Source organism: Lissotriton vulgaris, chromosome 10 (assembly GCF_964263255.1).
Source record: "Lissotriton vulgaris chromosome 10, aLisVul1.2, whole genome shotgun sequence".
Classification (NCBI taxonomy): Eukaryota; Metazoa; Chordata; class Amphibia; order Caudata; family Salamandridae; genus Lissotriton; species Lissotriton vulgaris.
Genome location: NC_141698.1, coordinates 363,154,184 through 363,170,727, shown reverse-complemented (window position 1 = coordinate 363,170,727; position 16,544 = coordinate 363,154,184). Strand labels below are relative to the sequence as shown.

At 44.7% G+C, this 16,544-nt stretch overlaps 1 protein-coding gene across 1 annotated transcript; it reads right to left on the bottom strand.

Annotated features, from left to right (window-relative positions):
* Window positions 1–6,142: 6,142 nt before the first annotated feature.
* Window positions 6,143–13,463, bottom strand: LOC147685258 (nmrA-like family domain-containing protein 1). The gene is made up of 5 exons (XM_086939770.1): window positions 13,388–13,463; window positions 9,156–9,397; window positions 8,664–8,913; window positions 8,189–8,379; window positions 6,143–6,322 (listed from the first exon to the last, which is right to left on the bottom strand). Exons 1-5 carry the CDS (start codon window positions 13,461–13,463, stop codon window positions 6,143–6,145), a joined length of 939 nt encoding a protein of 312 aa, XP_086795896.1.
* Window positions 13,464–16,544: the final 3,081 nt, after the last annotated feature.

The window sequence follows — 16,544 nt, the reverse complement described above, 5'->3', positions numbered from 1 at the left end:
CTCATCTCGTACCGGAGAGCTTCTGCCACTGTTCGTACCCTCGGCTCCTGCAGCGTTGCGATCAGAGTAAGGCGAGCCGTTCTTAGTCCGTCCAGGACGGCGAGAGTGAGAAGCAGGACGCCAGCCGTCCAGCCAGTCTCGCGCAGTGCTTGGGTCGTCAAAAAACCATGTCCTGTTCTCCGCCACCACCCGAAGCCTGGCTGTAAAGATCATAGAATAAGGGAGTTCACGTTTCCTAAGTTCCTTTTTAACATCCAAGAATGTTTTTCGCCGCCTGGCCACCTCCGCCGTGTAGTCCGGGAAAAACGCCACTGTTGAGTTGAGGATTTTCACCGGTGGCGAGACACGTGCCGCCTGTAGGATGATGTCCCGGTCGCGGTAGTTAAACAGTCTCGCTAGGATTGGCCGCGGCGCGGCCCCTGGTTTTGGTTGACCTCCCGGGACCCTGTGGGCCCGCTCCACAGAAAAGAAGGTCGACAGGCCTTTGGGTTGAAGATGAGTCTTGATGAGTTCCTCCACGTATAGATCCGTAGCCCTCACACCTTCAGACTCCGGAACGCCAAGAATGCGTACATTGTTCCGCCTGGAGCGGCCCTCCTGGTCGTCGAGCTTGTCCTTAAGGAGCTTGTTTTCCGCCATGACCGCTTCCATGGCCGTCTGCAGTTCCGAAACATCCTCCACCAGCGATTTTGTGACAAGCTCTAGAGAGCCTACCTTCTAGGCCATCTTGTGAAAGTCAGCGCGGATAAGGGTGATTTCGGTCGAGATAGAGCCCACCGTTGTTTGGACCTGTGTGAGAGCCTTCATGACATCGTCCAGCGTCGCCTTCTTCGTTCCCCCCGACTCGCCTGGTTTTACGGGGGGAGTCCTTCCCTCCGCCGGAGGGGAAGCGGTCCTATCGTTTGTGAAGCGGTCGATACGAGTCTGGGTTGTGCCGCCTTTCACACCTTTCCCGGCCATCGTTCGATCGCGGAGGGAATACAGTTCGTCGGTCCGGTGGGGTATCGAGTGAATGCGCAATCACTACGCTGATCTCGGTTCAAGATGGAGGGGGCTTCCGTTGCCAAAAGCGAGATGCCTTGATGGTCCCCGCAGGGCAGACTGTCGGGCAAAGTTCGGTTGAAAGTCTTGAGAAAGTACAGCCACTCTTCCAATGAGTCTTCGCTGAATATAGCGAGCCGAGTGACGCGGAGCAGGACCGCCACTGGGTGTGGGCCTCTTACGCCGACCACTTCCTGTCTGTAGCAACCGAGCAGGCTGCACTTCCGGTCGGTCTCAGCGATCACTTGAGGGCCCGGAGGTGGGCCTGTGCTCCGGTTGATTCAACATTCGACGATAACTCCGTCATCCAATGCGCGATTTTCGTCTGGGAACCTGCCGCCAGTCCCGCCCGGTCCCGGGCATTCGGTGCTGCCGTTGGAGGTAACAAATAGTCACGGATTATCGTGCGGATAGTTGGAGAGGTCGCTTCCTCGCCGGAGCTAGTCCTCTATGCTGCCGCCATGCTCGGCCGCCAGCCACGCCCCTTTTATTCATAATTTAATGTATGTGGCAACGTATGTCAATTGAATAGTTTTTTTTTCTTTTTGTTTCTGCATTGTAATGCTGAAAAATTCCCTGTAAATAAAACTTTAAAAAAATAAAAATAAATAAAGTCCCGCGTTTCAACTGTGCCTGCCTGCTGCAGTTAAAACTTAAAAGCAGGTCAGGAGTGTGTGCAGCCTGCAGCGTGGCCTAAGTCCCGCGTTAGTGACATCCTGGTCCGTTGCATGCATTGTGCCTTAGGGGAGAGGCTACACCGGGGACCACAGTGTCTCATATGTGGAAGGGAGCATGGTCCGCAAGACCTCGATTGGACAGACGGCGCCTCCCAACAGCATCCCTCAGGTCCGACCAGCTCAACACCTTGAGAACTCAGGCCTGCCAAATTGTCAATGTTCCCCACTCCCTAGCCGCTGATGAGAGAGAGAGGGAGACCAGCACTCCCCACCCCTGTACTCGCACCCTGTTCTTTTCCACCACCAGGCAAGCAGTGGAGTAGAGTGCCAGTGCCAGTAGGTCCGATTCCACTCTGTGACTCCGAAGGCTTCAGTGAATGCCGACCTCAGGCTGAGGCGCGGCCCACGGTCCTGACGGGGACTGTCAGGCTGCGGTGCAATTTCAGCTCCCCCCTAGGACAATCAAGGATTCTTTTGCCCCCTTATGACTGGTAGGGGGTCACACCCGGCTTAGACTAAGTAACTCACTAACATTCATTGGGTTTCTGCTAATAAGGGGTGCCCTAAAGGGAGAGGGCTGTGTTGCACCCATGTACATACATTTCCCCCCCCCTCTTTATCACTTTCTCTCTCACTTACACTCTTCGCATATCTTTTTTTCGTGGGCTTTTGTTTTCACTTTCCCGCAAGAGTTCTCCAACTTTTCTTTCTCTCGCACACCCCTGGCCTTTCCGCAGTCTCTTTTATCCACCTACCCTCCCACCCTCCCTCTCTACCTCATTCACATCTCCTCGCGTTCAATGTCTGTCACCTCCATCTCTTCCGTTTGTTCTATTTTCCGCTGCCTCTGGCATCCTGCTTACTCCCCACTGCCTCCCACCTAGTGCATATTCTCCTCTTTTACTCTTCTCACTCGTTGTCCTTTCTCCATCTCAATCCTTCTCTTTTCTCTCCTGTGCTCCCTCTCTCACACGCCATTTCTACCCACACAGATTGCTTCGACGCGCTGAGGGGTGCCGGGTGGAAGGATGACCAATGAGGAGAAAGAATGGTGTAAGCACGAGGGAAAAGTGGGAGCATGTCAAGCCATTTGGTTGTTGGTGTAGAACTTAGGCACTCAGCTCTGTCTTTGGGTGCTAAGAAGGAAGAGAAAGGGGACGGAAGGAACGCTGAAGGGTGACCCAGGATGTTTCCCCTCAATGACTAACTCCATGGGCGTTTAAAAAGGGATTATCTAGGGTTAGGGTGGATAGGATGAGAGCTGGGCTGGGCTACGAATGAGTTCCAGGTCAGCCTGGGCTGGGGTATATTACTGCACAGGTGCAGACACTACCTCACGCCACGCAATGCATTACAGCACTCCTCATCTTTCAAGTGCTCACCGTCCTTTTCCCCCAGCAACCCCCCCCCCCCTCCAAGGGGCGTAAATCTGAGGGATAGCCCAGCGCGCCACAAGCTCTAGCTACGCCTCTGCCCATTGGGAATCGCAAACAGTGTCTAAGACCCTGTAGTACATTGGTTTAGTGAGTCCGTAATTACGAGTCGCAATTCTTCACAATTTGCGACTCGCTAAACTTAATGGTCGTACATATGTCCTTTACTCCCCTCAAGTGTTAGTGTAAACCCCTTCCCATAGTGGGAAAAGGAAGGCAACACCTCCAAAATAACAACAGCCGGGTTGGAGGGCAAAGTATTTCCCCAAAAGGAAATACATTTCCCAGTGTGGAAAAGAGCAAGTGTGGAAAAGAGCAGGTGCAACTACATTGATGCAAATACACTTTTAAATGCACACTATGTATTTAAGCATAAAGAAATGTTTTTTCAATAACGTTAATATGAATTCACAAACAACTGCCTTGAATGCAGATTACACTGTGCTCTCCAGAAGGAATCCTGGAAACATTTATTAATCCAAGACATTTGGACACCTTTTCAATCTATAATATTACCCACATTCCAAAAGAACACAGGTGGAGAAGCCTCTACTAAAACGTAACTTTTGTCAGCAACAAGTGGTACATGCGAAGGCTTGATCTTCCTTAAGAAAATCTGTAAAATCCATGAGCGTAAATGGAGGAAAACATGGGATCCTATTACCAAGGATGAATATAAAGCAGCGATGAGGACCTATAAAGCGGCGCGGAAAGCAGCCCAAGCCTCCTTTTTCGATAAAAAAATTAAAGCTGCCTCTAACTCTTCTCGGGAGACCTACAAAATAGTTAAAGAGCTCCTCACCATACCCAACACTCTCCCAATCCAACAACCCACAACCGACAGATGTAACCAAGTAGCCTGTTTCTTTCAAAATAAAATCATCAAGATCCTACAGTCACTTCCTCCTTTACACGATGACAATCTCCTGACGGTCCCATCAGTCACCGTCAGTGGCCCTACTTTAGATAATTTCAGCTTACTTTCTGAGGACGTTTTTGTAAAAACCCTTTCAGACTTGAAAAGCGGTTCCCCTAATGATCCTGCACCTATCCACATTCTCAAACAAGTTGGACCCACCATCTCGTTCCTGGCCACCAATCTTATTAATGCTTCGTTTAATCAGGGAGTGGTTCCTCCTAATTGGAAACATGCCATTGTTAAAGCCCTGCAAAAAAATCGGGTATGGACCCCACAGATTTGACCAACCTCCGTCCAATTTCACTCCTTCCTGGTTTAAGTAAGATAGCAGAGAAGGTAGTCAACAAGCAATTGTCTGCCTTCCTTGAAACTAACAATCTTCTTCGACCCACTCAGACAGGCTTCCGCCCAGGTCAAGGGACGGAAACAGCCCTTTTGAAGGTAGTTGAGGAGGCAAGACGCATCTTGGATTCGGGAGGATCAGTGTTACTGATTCTCCTGGATCTAAGCGCTGCATTCGATACGGTGGACCACAAAACCCTCATCAAACGCCTCTCCGGTTTGGGTGTAAGGGGCACAGCCCTTTGCTGGCTCTCGTCGTTCTTAAAAGATAGAACATTTCAGGTCAGTGAAGGAAATGTGCGATCCGACATCTTCCCTCTCCAGTGTGGGGTCCCTCAGGGCTCTTCACTGAGCCCTACACTTTTCAATATATACATGGCCCCCCTGGATGACGTGGTCTCCCCTTTTGGGATAAAAGCGGTCACATACGCTGACGACACCCAAATGATCGTATCATTCTCCCTGGAAGAGGACAAGGTAAAAAACCTCCATGACTGTTTAGAGGGCATCCATGCATGGATGTCCGCCTCAAGGCTTAAGCTCAATGGTTCGAAAACTGAGCTCATGCTGTTGGGAAACAAAATATCTTCCCTTCCATCTGCCATGTGGCCAGCATGCTTTGGTCCTCTCCCCCAACCCAAGACTGAATTAAAAAGTCTGGGTTTCTGGCTCGAACAGGACCTTTCCCTCAAAACGCAAGCGAAAAAGACAGCTGGGACTTGTGTAGGGTTACTGCGGTCCATCAGAAAGATCCTCCCTTTACTTCCAGGACCCTCTCAGAAACTGCTTGTTCAAGGTCTAGTCTTATCAAGACTAGATTATTGCAATGCTCTCTTTTGTGCTGCCCCGGAATCCACGATCAATATTCTGCAAAGAACACAGAATGCCGCAGCCAGGATTCTCACTGGGACCTCTCGCAGGGTCTCAGCTAAACCCGCCCTCAAGGCACTACATTGGCTGCCGATCCGCGAAAGGGTCAAGTTTAAGGCCCTCTGCACGGCCCATAGAGCCTTGCATAATCAAGGGCCCCCAATGCTAAAAGACATGATCTTGCCATACAGACCCAATCGGCCCCTTCGCTCAGCTCAAGGCCATCTGGCCACGGTCCATAAAATCAAAAAAGCCCGGACTGGAGGACGCCGTTTCTCGGTCACTGTGGCCACCTCCTGGAATGCTCTGCCATTTCACCTCCGCGCTGAGGCCAATCTGCTGAAATTCCGCAAGCTCCTAAAAACCCACCTTTTCCCGCAGTAATCTTCTTCTCCTCCCTGTCTTCCCCCTCAGGAGTTCTGCAAAACTAGCGCTGGGACGCTTACGGGCAGCCATGCGCTATATAAGTCCCAAATTTCATTTCATTTCATTTCATCTGTCCCATCATGATCTTTGAATGGACTTGTCTGAGAAGTAAATTCCTGGTCAATAGCAAAAGGTGGCACAAGTTCAGAAACAAAAACTGTTTGGTGAATTGTATTTGAGAAATAACGTCTGTACACAGCTGCAAGAACAAATTGTTTACAAATTGGGAATCAAAGAGGTGTTTCATACAAGATGCATTGCATTAACTTGGGCTAATCCAAAGCTTCCGATGGTAGACAAGGAAGCATCCAGCACTTTAGATAAAGTTCAACTTTGAAAGCTTTATGTGTTGCAGGAAGACTTTGAGAATGTTGTTCTTTGAAACAAAGCACAAGAAAAGAGTCCCAGCTCAATCAATGTGCATGATCCAGCCACTACAGGTCTTTGAAGGCATCTTTCTTCAGCTCCATCCACTCTGCAAACTTCTTGGCCTTGGGGTTAAGCTGAAACGTGAGCTGTATGTCACGGCTCGGTTTCATTTTGTAGAAACGGAACATGTTCGCCAAATCTACAGCACCAGGGAAGCCCAGTTTCTCATAAGCTTCGGGAGTCATCTGAATAAAGGTAAAAGGAAACAGCAGCATTAAAAAGGGACAAACATTACACAAATGTAATAATACACAAACAATAAAAGAAGTGTGTGCACGAGGTTGAGGCTCTTTCCTCGAAGGGCTGGTTCGAGATAGGGCATTAACTCATGTGTATTAAATGCTGTGGTTGGTCCATGGGTACCATTCCCTTGCCTACCATTCTTTACCCTGTCCAGCCTGGGGGTCACTGCTCAATATTGCACTCAGTAGCTACCATGAAGAGTCATATAAAGCATGGAATCGTGAGAATACAAATAACCAACAGCTGGAGTACTTTGGTTAATACAAGTAATTTCTCGATTTCATATCCAAATCCTCCCCTCTTGCCTTTGGTTAAGCAGGTTTTTCTACTAGACACATCTGGACCAGAAATGTGATTGTCACAGACAGGAAATTGTGCGATTCCATGCCATCCACAACCATAAAACATCCTAAATCAGAGTACATTAATATCTGCAACAAGTTACAGAATTACTTCCACGTATTTTGGAAATCTCAACAATTAACATCCATACTATGCTGAAGTTTCTCTACCCTAACAGCATGAGACTTGTATCAGACAAGTAGAGAAGTTCAGGTTAAGGATCTTTAAACCACAGAAGGAATGGGGGATTACTGAGCCGCAACGGATCACAGAAATCCCATGTCTGAATCTGAAGTCATATAGTCTGTCTGCTGTGTTACTAACACACCGAGGGCTTTAAGAAGACAACCTTGCAAGAAACTTTGAGTCACGAGGGCATGAATTGAAAAAGGTACTGTGGAAGCACAGCATTAAAAAAAGAACAGAGGACATCTTTTCTCCTGAAATATGTATTGGCAAAGCCAAATAGGTCTCGTTTTTTAGCCTTGCTGGCTTTGAGAATTGTTTGTAGCCACACTGTACAGCTTTCTCATCATTTTGTAGGTTTTGCAGGTGCACACCAACAAGAACGGTTAACTCAGCTGACACCATTTCTGAAACACTCAATTACATGGAGGGAGAACAGCCAAGAGGTAAAAAGTTGTAATCTTGAAACTGAAAGTTGGACTAAACAGAAAAAGAGACAGTAAATTACTCCAGCACCAAAGTAATCCGTAAGCTTATTGCAGGAACAGGAAACTTTAGCCACGGGAAGCAGTGGAGGGAGTCGGAATGCTAACTGCCTTCAAAACTCCCCACTAAAGTACAAACATTCCAACACTCCACAAGAACATACCATAACACAGGCCAACTGGAAAAATTCAGGAGATGCCAAATACATGTTCTAATAAATACAACTGCTAACTATACCACATGTTTCCCCCTGCCAAAGAAAAACAAAACACCACACAAACCCAAACTCCTAAGGAATAGAAAAATGAAACCTTTTCAGTTGGGATTATTGAAAGGGAAAAATACTTTTGGAAGCAGATAACATCTTTTGCCACAATAAACATCCAATTCAAAGGTGAAAAGGTCTTCATTGAATTGTGTGTAGCATAGTAAAACATAGCTACAAATTGTGACAGGTTCTACAAGGATGACAAGAAAGTGGAATAAAAAAAAGTAGTTCCTCAATCACAGTGTGATCAGTGGGAGGACAGCAATCAAGCTGAAGCAATCAGCACTTGGTCCATGCTCCAAAAGAAAAAAGAGGAAGGGAAGCCAGCATGTGAAGGTGAATCAGAAGCAAGCAAATGAAAGTGACAGTATTATGCAATGGGTGGGTTGCAAGCCCCTTTCTGTATTCAATATCTCTCGCAAGAGAGCACGCAGCAAACGCACTGTCAGAGGCGAGACCGGAAAAAGTAAAAACACGAGTTTTGAAAGGGAAGCTTTGAACAACGGAAAACGGTGCAAAGTCTCACCTTAGCATCCTTTATTTTCTTCCCGGTGGATTTAGTCATGATGGCTGCATACTGTTCAGTAGTCAGCTTCTCCGAGCTGAGTCCTATGTCCCTCCCGATGAACTGCTCTGGGGCCTTCAGAACGCTGACTACTACAGGACCGAGATCATCTACAGCTAGCCCATCCATTGTAAAGTCTCCCATTGGTAAAGCTAAAAAAAGGATGAGACACAAAATGAACTAAGCCCGACAGCTATGGCAGCAATAAAATCTTTGCAAATCTGGACGTCATGGGTTTATATTAGGCATTTAGCATTTGAAAGTTGATATAACCAAAGTAATCTGGCTCACTGTGAACAAAGCCCATGATGGCCACTAAGATGCTTTCATTTTTTATACAATGTTTTAAGATCACAGTGTCCCAGAGGCAAGCCGAACACTTACTTCACAACCAGCCACACAGCTTGAATTAAGATAACCACACTCCTCAACTTACCAAGCAAGTAGCCATCGCCATCTGGAGCCTTCTGAGGTCGGAAGTAGTTAAGGAAGTTGTCAAAAAAAGAAGGCATTCGGATGCTGGTCATAGGGACGTTGATGTCTCTGAAATACTCTTCCACCTCACCCTTGCCGTCAAAGTGAAGTACCTCCAGCTTGCCTTCCGTCAGTTTCTTCACATTCTCCAGACCACTGAACACCACGTGTTTTAAGTCGGTGTCCTTGGACAGGTCAGCCAGAGCCTTACCCTATAAGAAACAAACCAAACCCAGGATGGATTTAGCAAGTACAAGAGCTGATAACTCGAGCTCCTACCATATAGGATTCATGGTTTGTCACAAAATCAGACATCAATGCAATATTAGATGTTAGCTGCAATGTACAGTGCTTCACTGCCCAGCCCATAAAAAGGTGGGGTTGAGGGAGAGGGCTACCCCCGATGGCAGGGCAGCTCCTTGCACTCACCCCTGATAAGAGTGGTAGGTCTCACCTGGGCGACCTCCTTCTCTGTACTGCCATGCTCCCAGTAGGTGCTGGTAACAACGAAGGCTCCATAGGCACCAGTCAAGGCAGGCTTTAAAGTCTCAATGTGGTCCAGGTCTCCCTTGAAGAGCTCAGCACCAAGTTTCTTCAGTTCCTGTGATACACTCTTATTGGGGTCTCGAGTCACAGCCCTCACAGCAAAGGTGCCATCACTGATGAGAGCCCTGGCAACTGGACCACCCTGTGACCCTAGTGAAAAATCAAAAGAGAAGAACATTTAGAAGGGAGGATTCAAGTCAAGTCAATTTACATCTACACAGTTGTGTAGATCCGAGTGCAGGGCCCATCGAACCCAACAGCGTTTTCTCCCTTACCCAGTAAATTGTCTTGGGGGCCGGGAGGGGGGAAATAGAGCTAGTATGAAGGGGGGGGGGAAATCGATACTACCAAATTTTAAACTCCAAATCAAAAAAAGGTACCCGACAACCCTTTTGACTGAGTCCTAGCTCAGGCTGACCCAAATCCTTTTAAGATGGATAGATCCAAACTAGGTTTTTTAGGGACCTTCACACAACCTATTGGGAGCTATGTCATTTTAACTTTCATATGGCACTGTCCACGACCTCACTGAAAGATCTTCGAGGACCACTGATGACATTACCATTTCAATTGTTGAGAGAATGCAGAAAATGAAAAGAATACTGTTAATAAACTAGCTAGCACTACATTATTTACAATTATAAGCATGTAGTCCCACCTTCAACATACTGAATTAACCACAATGAGCACATACAGAACAAACCTGCACTGCCAAGGCCAGCAATCAGGTGCAAAAAAAAGGGGGGGGGGGGGGTTCAGCCTGCAGCTTCTGTGATATCAATAAGATGCGATATGATGCCAACAGTGATGCCAGTTTGAGATCATGGGCACTGAATCAAGGGCTAAGGTGAGGAGGGGAAGAAACCAGTTACACTTTTCACCAAGAATTGCACATTTCAGCAGGTTCGCAATTGTAAACAAAGTTGTTTCAATGCTATTTTTTAAGTGGAGCAGCATAATTTGGCTCCTTCCTTGCACGTCACAGAAAGTGTATTATTCACATGTACTCAACAATATATACTGTGTGCCTTAACACTTTAAATGTGATATGTAACATGTAGTCCCTATTCGAAACCATCCTCGCACTAGAAACATATTCCCTGTAGAAGCTAGAGATTCATTCATATAGGTGTGTTTTAATGATAAATAATGTACAGCATGTATTTCTCATTCACTTTTATATTTACAAACTGAATTTTATAGCATTTGAGAGTATAAGAAGAGTGTAATCCTGTATTATTAATAAGGTTTCCATTTATTGGTAGTTGTATGTGCACTCGTAGTCACATATTAAAGTTGCACATTCAGTGTTCATGTTATTGTTAGCCCGACTAGGCCTGCATTTCTTTAACTAGTAGTTGTATTTTTCAGCTTGCAATAACTTTTCCTTTGCAGGTGCCTTCTCGTGACTTTATTAGAAAGAGTTAGGAGGACAATGCATTAGCAAGCCTGGGAAAGAAATCTCAACAAGAACATGATGGTCTGACATGTTTCTAGAAAGCCTACTATTCAGCAAGCACCAGTAGTGACAAGTTATTCAAGGCTGAGAACAGCTGTCTTGGTAGCGATGTTGGGAGCTATGCTGCAATTAAGCACCTGAACACTGTTTTTTCATTGGATGATAGTGTTGTGATCGAGATAACACCATCTTAATCTCATGTTTTTCCCATATCCTGGTGTTCACACTGTTCAGAGTAGAGCAGATTCCCTTTGGGCTTTAAGCGGTACATACCTCTATGCTTTCCTTAATCTTTTCTAAGTATGGCGTTATGCTACCTAGTGCTTAGCACCAGAACTTATTTCTCAGAGCTGGCTCTACAATGCAACATGTGTGACAAAAAATGATAACGAGTACGACTGTTCACAGCACGTTCCTCACTTTCACTCTGTCTCCCCGGTGAAGAGCTGAGCGGAGTGCTGATAATAAAACCATGCCTTCTGTCAGTGTTGCCGGTGGGCAGGCCACTGATTGGGCTCAACTTGATCCTGTGCGGCTGCGGCAGCTGCATGCATTTTTAACCTTTTTTAATTACTTTCTGCCAGCCTGCATTATATTGGGTCAGATTTCTGGGCAGGAGAACAACGCTGTTTTTCAAGACTTGTGGTAGGGTGGGAGTGCAAAATTTACCTGTCTGCCAAGAAGTTCTCCTTTCTTCTAGAGCCGAAAGGTCATTTGTTATGGGGAAAGAGCTATAGGGGCAGTCGAGGACCGGGTAATATAAATTCACAGTCCCACGGTTAATGCACCTCATAGCAAAATAACCACCAAAGCGACAAATTAAAGATTGGACCTTTCCGGGAGACATGCCCAAGAGTGTCAAGGGCAGGGCCGGACTGGGAACCAAGAGGTGTGGCCAGGATGCGCAAAACATCCCAATCTTAAGTATTTGTGTGGCATTTCACTGACCATTTACAGCTTATTATGTTATGTAATTCAACCAATGGATACACATGATTATTTAATGATTAATATGAGCTATTGACATTAGAAACAAATTCCACTTTGTGAATTTATTTTAATCACAGAATGTCCCAAAAATGCTTAAAAGTGGATGCACAAGCCGATTGTTTCCGAGCCATGGAGTTTCTGTCGTCAGCAATATACATAGAGACAGTAATTTTACGTGTGTAAATGACTGTATAGGAAATATTACATAAGACAAAGGACTACAAGGTGTAGGAGACACATGATAACCATACTAGTAGACAGTATAGTTTAATAGTGATTGGCATGGAGAAACACAAACTCAGAATTTAAAACGTAATACCATGATTGGGGGTTCTCTTTAAAAATCATTATTAATTTGTATTAAAAATAACACTTTTTGCAACATTAGGATAATCAAAGGCTTAGGGAAAAAACCATAACGCTCTAGTTTATACCTTGCAGTTTGTATGCAGCTCTTAGATGAAAGTTAATAGCTCACTGTTCTTTGTTAGGATTTTAACTTATAAACTGCAAGTAGCAAAAGGATCTCACTGACAAAAGCAGTAACCCACTGACCTATTTACAATATGTGCACTTTGGGATGGGCCGGGTACATTTTCTTTGCAGCAGGCACATTAACCCTCTGTGCTATCTTTCCATGAGTCAAAACTTCCACTAGACAAATATCCGATCTCGCTCTAGGAAAAAGTTTATTCAAGATTCAAGATTCAAAAGTACTTTATTCGGTTATAAAAGCAAAATAACCATAAAAGTAGCATGAAAGGTACAATTTACAAGGGGTCAAGTAAACATTTTTTAAAAATCACAGAAAAAAAGAAAACAACAAAATTAAATTCATGTGTACAATATAGAAAATTAATCCATTTGAATTGATTTACGACACTTAAAAACTGATTTTAAAAATTCAGCAATTGAGGCTACCATAAAAACAGTTTCCATTTTCTGGCACTCTAAAAACGCTAGGCGACATCTATATACATTTAAATCTTTGAGGATAGGGATGATAAGTTTCCTTCGGAAGAAAGTATAAAATTTACAGAAAAATAATATATGTATATCGGATTGTTGGGATACATCATCACATGGACAAAGACATAAATCCTTCAACCAACAGTTCATCACGGGGAACGATAATGCCCTAAAAACAATATTAAATCTAAATCGGGTCAAAAGGAAGCGTTCATGATTGGACATGTACAATGATAAATATGGCTGCAATTTCTCTCCGCATAAAATGTCCTGGTGGGCAGAAACAGTCTTTTTTCTCGCCTCCTCTATATGTCTTTTTTCCCTGAGGTACGCCATACACAGATTTTTCAGATCTCTTCTAGATATGTATTCCATTGATTGTGGGTCCTCAAAGTATTGGGGGCAACTTAATTTTTCAAGAAAGTTTCTGACGTAGCATATCCATTTAAAGTCATTGATATTGTCCAATGCTAAAATATCCTTTAAAATAGCCCGGTTAACAACACATTCATCATTTGTCCAAACCCTATGCCAAATGAGGATTGGCTGAATTTTAATAGTATCAGTAACGTAAGGTATTCCCAATTCAGCATGGCATATCATCGTTGCAGTACTTTCGGGCACGGACAGAATGTGGCATAAAAACTAATTTTCCATGGTTTGATTTGAGCTAATATTTGAGTAACCCCATAATCCTGCACCGTAGGTGACTACAGATATACAAGTCGCATTATAAACAGTTAAAATCTCCTTTATGGGTTTTTTCCCTAGTTTTTTCATAAAGCATTTTAGGGCCATAATAGTTTTAGAAAATAACAAAGATCTAGCATGGATTGCAGTAGTCCATGAGCCACTTTCATGAAACAATATCCCCAGATATGGGAAGGTGGGGGTCCTTTCTAAGGGATTGGAATTTATAAAAATTGGCTTCAGATGCTTGCTTGTTCTTGACCCACAGTACATGGACAAAGTTTTAGAACAATTGATTTTCAGATCTAAACCAAGCATGAAACTGTTAAAGGATGTGACCAAAGTTTGTAAAGCCATTGGGGTGCGTGCCATCAAAACAGCATCATCAGCGTACATCAGGGCAGGAACAGGCCTACCTCCCACCATAGGCATGTCCCTGCCCTCCTGCACGAGGTGCTTCTCCATTCCATTTATATATAACAAAACTAAAAAGGGGGCTAGAACGCACCCTTGGCGCACACCCCGACCAATCCCGAATTGTCTGCCACATTCACCATTTTTCCCATATCTGACACTTGCGGTGGCCCTGGAATATAGATCTCTCAGAAAGCATATAATGGCATTGTCTACCCCCAATTCGGCCATGATTGACAATAATTTAATGTGTGACACACAGTCAAAAGCTGATGATAAATCAACAAATGTGAGGTATAGACGTTGTTTTTTGACCTTTATATACTTCTGTTGCAAGGTGAAAAGATTCAATCCTTGCTCTATGGTCCCTAGACCCTTTTGGAACCCAAATTGAAAATCGCTTAACACCCCATTATCCTCAGCCCAGCTTTGCAATTTAGCTAAAATCACTCTCCCCAAAATTTTTATGGAAGAGTCCAATAGGGAAATTGGCCTATAGCAAGTACAACTTAGCCTATCCCCTTTCTTAAAAATTGGGACTATTACCGATGTGAACCAAGTAGGAATTGGACTATTTGCCAAGGCGGCATTGAAGAGCTGAACTAGCAGTGGCCCCCATAGTTCGATGTTAGCCTTATAGAGGTCAGCTGGTATGCCGTCTGGTCCAGCCGCCTTACCCCCCTTAGTCGCCTTCAAGCTCGCAATAACTTCAGGAAGGGTTACAACCAGGGTTCTAGATGTATCTAAATTTAGCAACACTGCGTCCTGGCCTGTGTCAGGGGTTAGTTCCACAACCTTATAAAGGGAGGAAAAGTGAGCCACCCACTCATCTTCTGAAACGGCGATTTCCATGCGTGCTTTTTGTTCATGTAGGAGGGGGGTGTTAATGACCCTCCAGAAAGCAGCCGGATCCTTTGATTTTGACGCCGCACATAAGTTGTCCCATGCTTCCCTTTTTATCGAGGCCTTCCTGTCCTTCAATGCTACATTATAATCCCTCCTTGCGATTCTAATTAGGATTACATCCCGTGGTCTTTTATGAATTGCATGTCTAAGCTTTGTTAAGGCTTTAGTGCACTTTTTATCAAACCATTTCCTATTGGACTTTAGGGAATTTTTCCTGGCAACCCACAGTGCTTTCTTAATTGTGCTAGAGATGATATTAAAATGGGTTATTATTTCGCTACTCTCTGCATATTCATCTAAACAGATCGAAAAACTACTCATGCACTTACTCAATATTTTAAGCAGAAAATCATCCGGAACCACTCTACTCCATTTAAGGTTATAACCATTTTGGGTACCCAGCTTCACGTCCTGGACCATTTGGTTGGGACATTCTCTAGTATCGGTTACAACAAATAGGTTCTCCATTTTTAATACCTGTGGCAGGTGGTCACTCAGTGGTAAGTCCATGATGTTCGCGCTAATCAATCTGCTCGCAGAGCTTTGCGTACATAGACTAAAATCAATAATAGATGAGGCACCCCGCCCAACAAAGGTTGGAGCAAATGTCGTTGTGTGATGTGCTAACTCATTTGAAAACCGAAAATTGAAATTAAAAATCATCTCGTTTAATAAGTCACCTAGTAGGGTATGTTCAAAATGCGTCAGGTTGATATCTTGTTCCAGCATTAAACCGCAAATACCCTTCTGGCCCTTTTTACAAAGAGTGCAATTAAAATCACCCCCCCATAATAACATAACTTCGCCCCTTTTACTCATATCAAGTTCCTATTGCATATCTGAGGTTAGTGTAGCAAGTACATCCTTAATCATGCTACCTGAGCAGTTATTGTAAAAGTTAAAAAGAACCATCTTTGGACCCTTCCTTGTGTCTATCACTATTTTTTGATAGTAACTGGATCCAGGGGAAAAGGAGATTTTACCATAAACTAGGAGATTGGATATATATACAGTCAACCCTCCCTTGGGTCTTCCGTGTACTCCCCCCACCGCGGGGGTAAAGTAAGTTTTGTAGCCATTAAGATGTATCGGCGTGGTGGCCCAAGTTTCTTGAAGGGCTAATATTCCCACGTCAGTAATGGCATCGTCCCAGGTTGGATTGGTAATCTTCTGTTTTAACCCTGCCACGTTCCAAAAGACCACCTTACAATAATCTTTTTCTGCGGGTAAAATGTCTACAGTGTCACCAAGTTGTCTAACCTCGCTCCCTTGTATAATCTCATCCCCCACTTGTGTTTCTGGGGTTTCCTCACACCCCGAACGGCTTGTAAGACCCAAGTCCACAGGTTTATTAGACATCAGGGCATCTTCCTTGATCTTGGGGAGTCAATCCACCGCTTCCAAACAATCAAACCGGTTGTAACACGTAAAAGTCGGGGGAAATTGCAGATTGCCTGCCCATCCTGGGTCATAACCTTGTGGGCGAAAATGAGGAGGCCTCCCTCTGTGTTTCACAATGTTCCAGCCATCATCATACCTCCCATTCCACTGTGTGTTGTGGTAGTTATTATCAAAAGCCTGACCATTATTACCACCTTGGTGTCGATTATCCCTGGTCCAACTCCACCTATTATCCGGGTGTTCACCCTCAGGGTAGAAGTAGGATAATGCCCTAGCCACAATGGACAGACCATAATTTCTTGGGGGCCTCGTTGTGATAAATTCAGCAGTGCGTGGGTTCTCAAATGTTATCACCACACAGTCACCGTGTGTCCTTTTTTTATTGTACCCCACCCAAGGAGCCCTTTCAACCATCAGGATGTTGCTTTTGAAGGCTGGGGGGAGAGGGTAGTTATCATTCAGCCAATG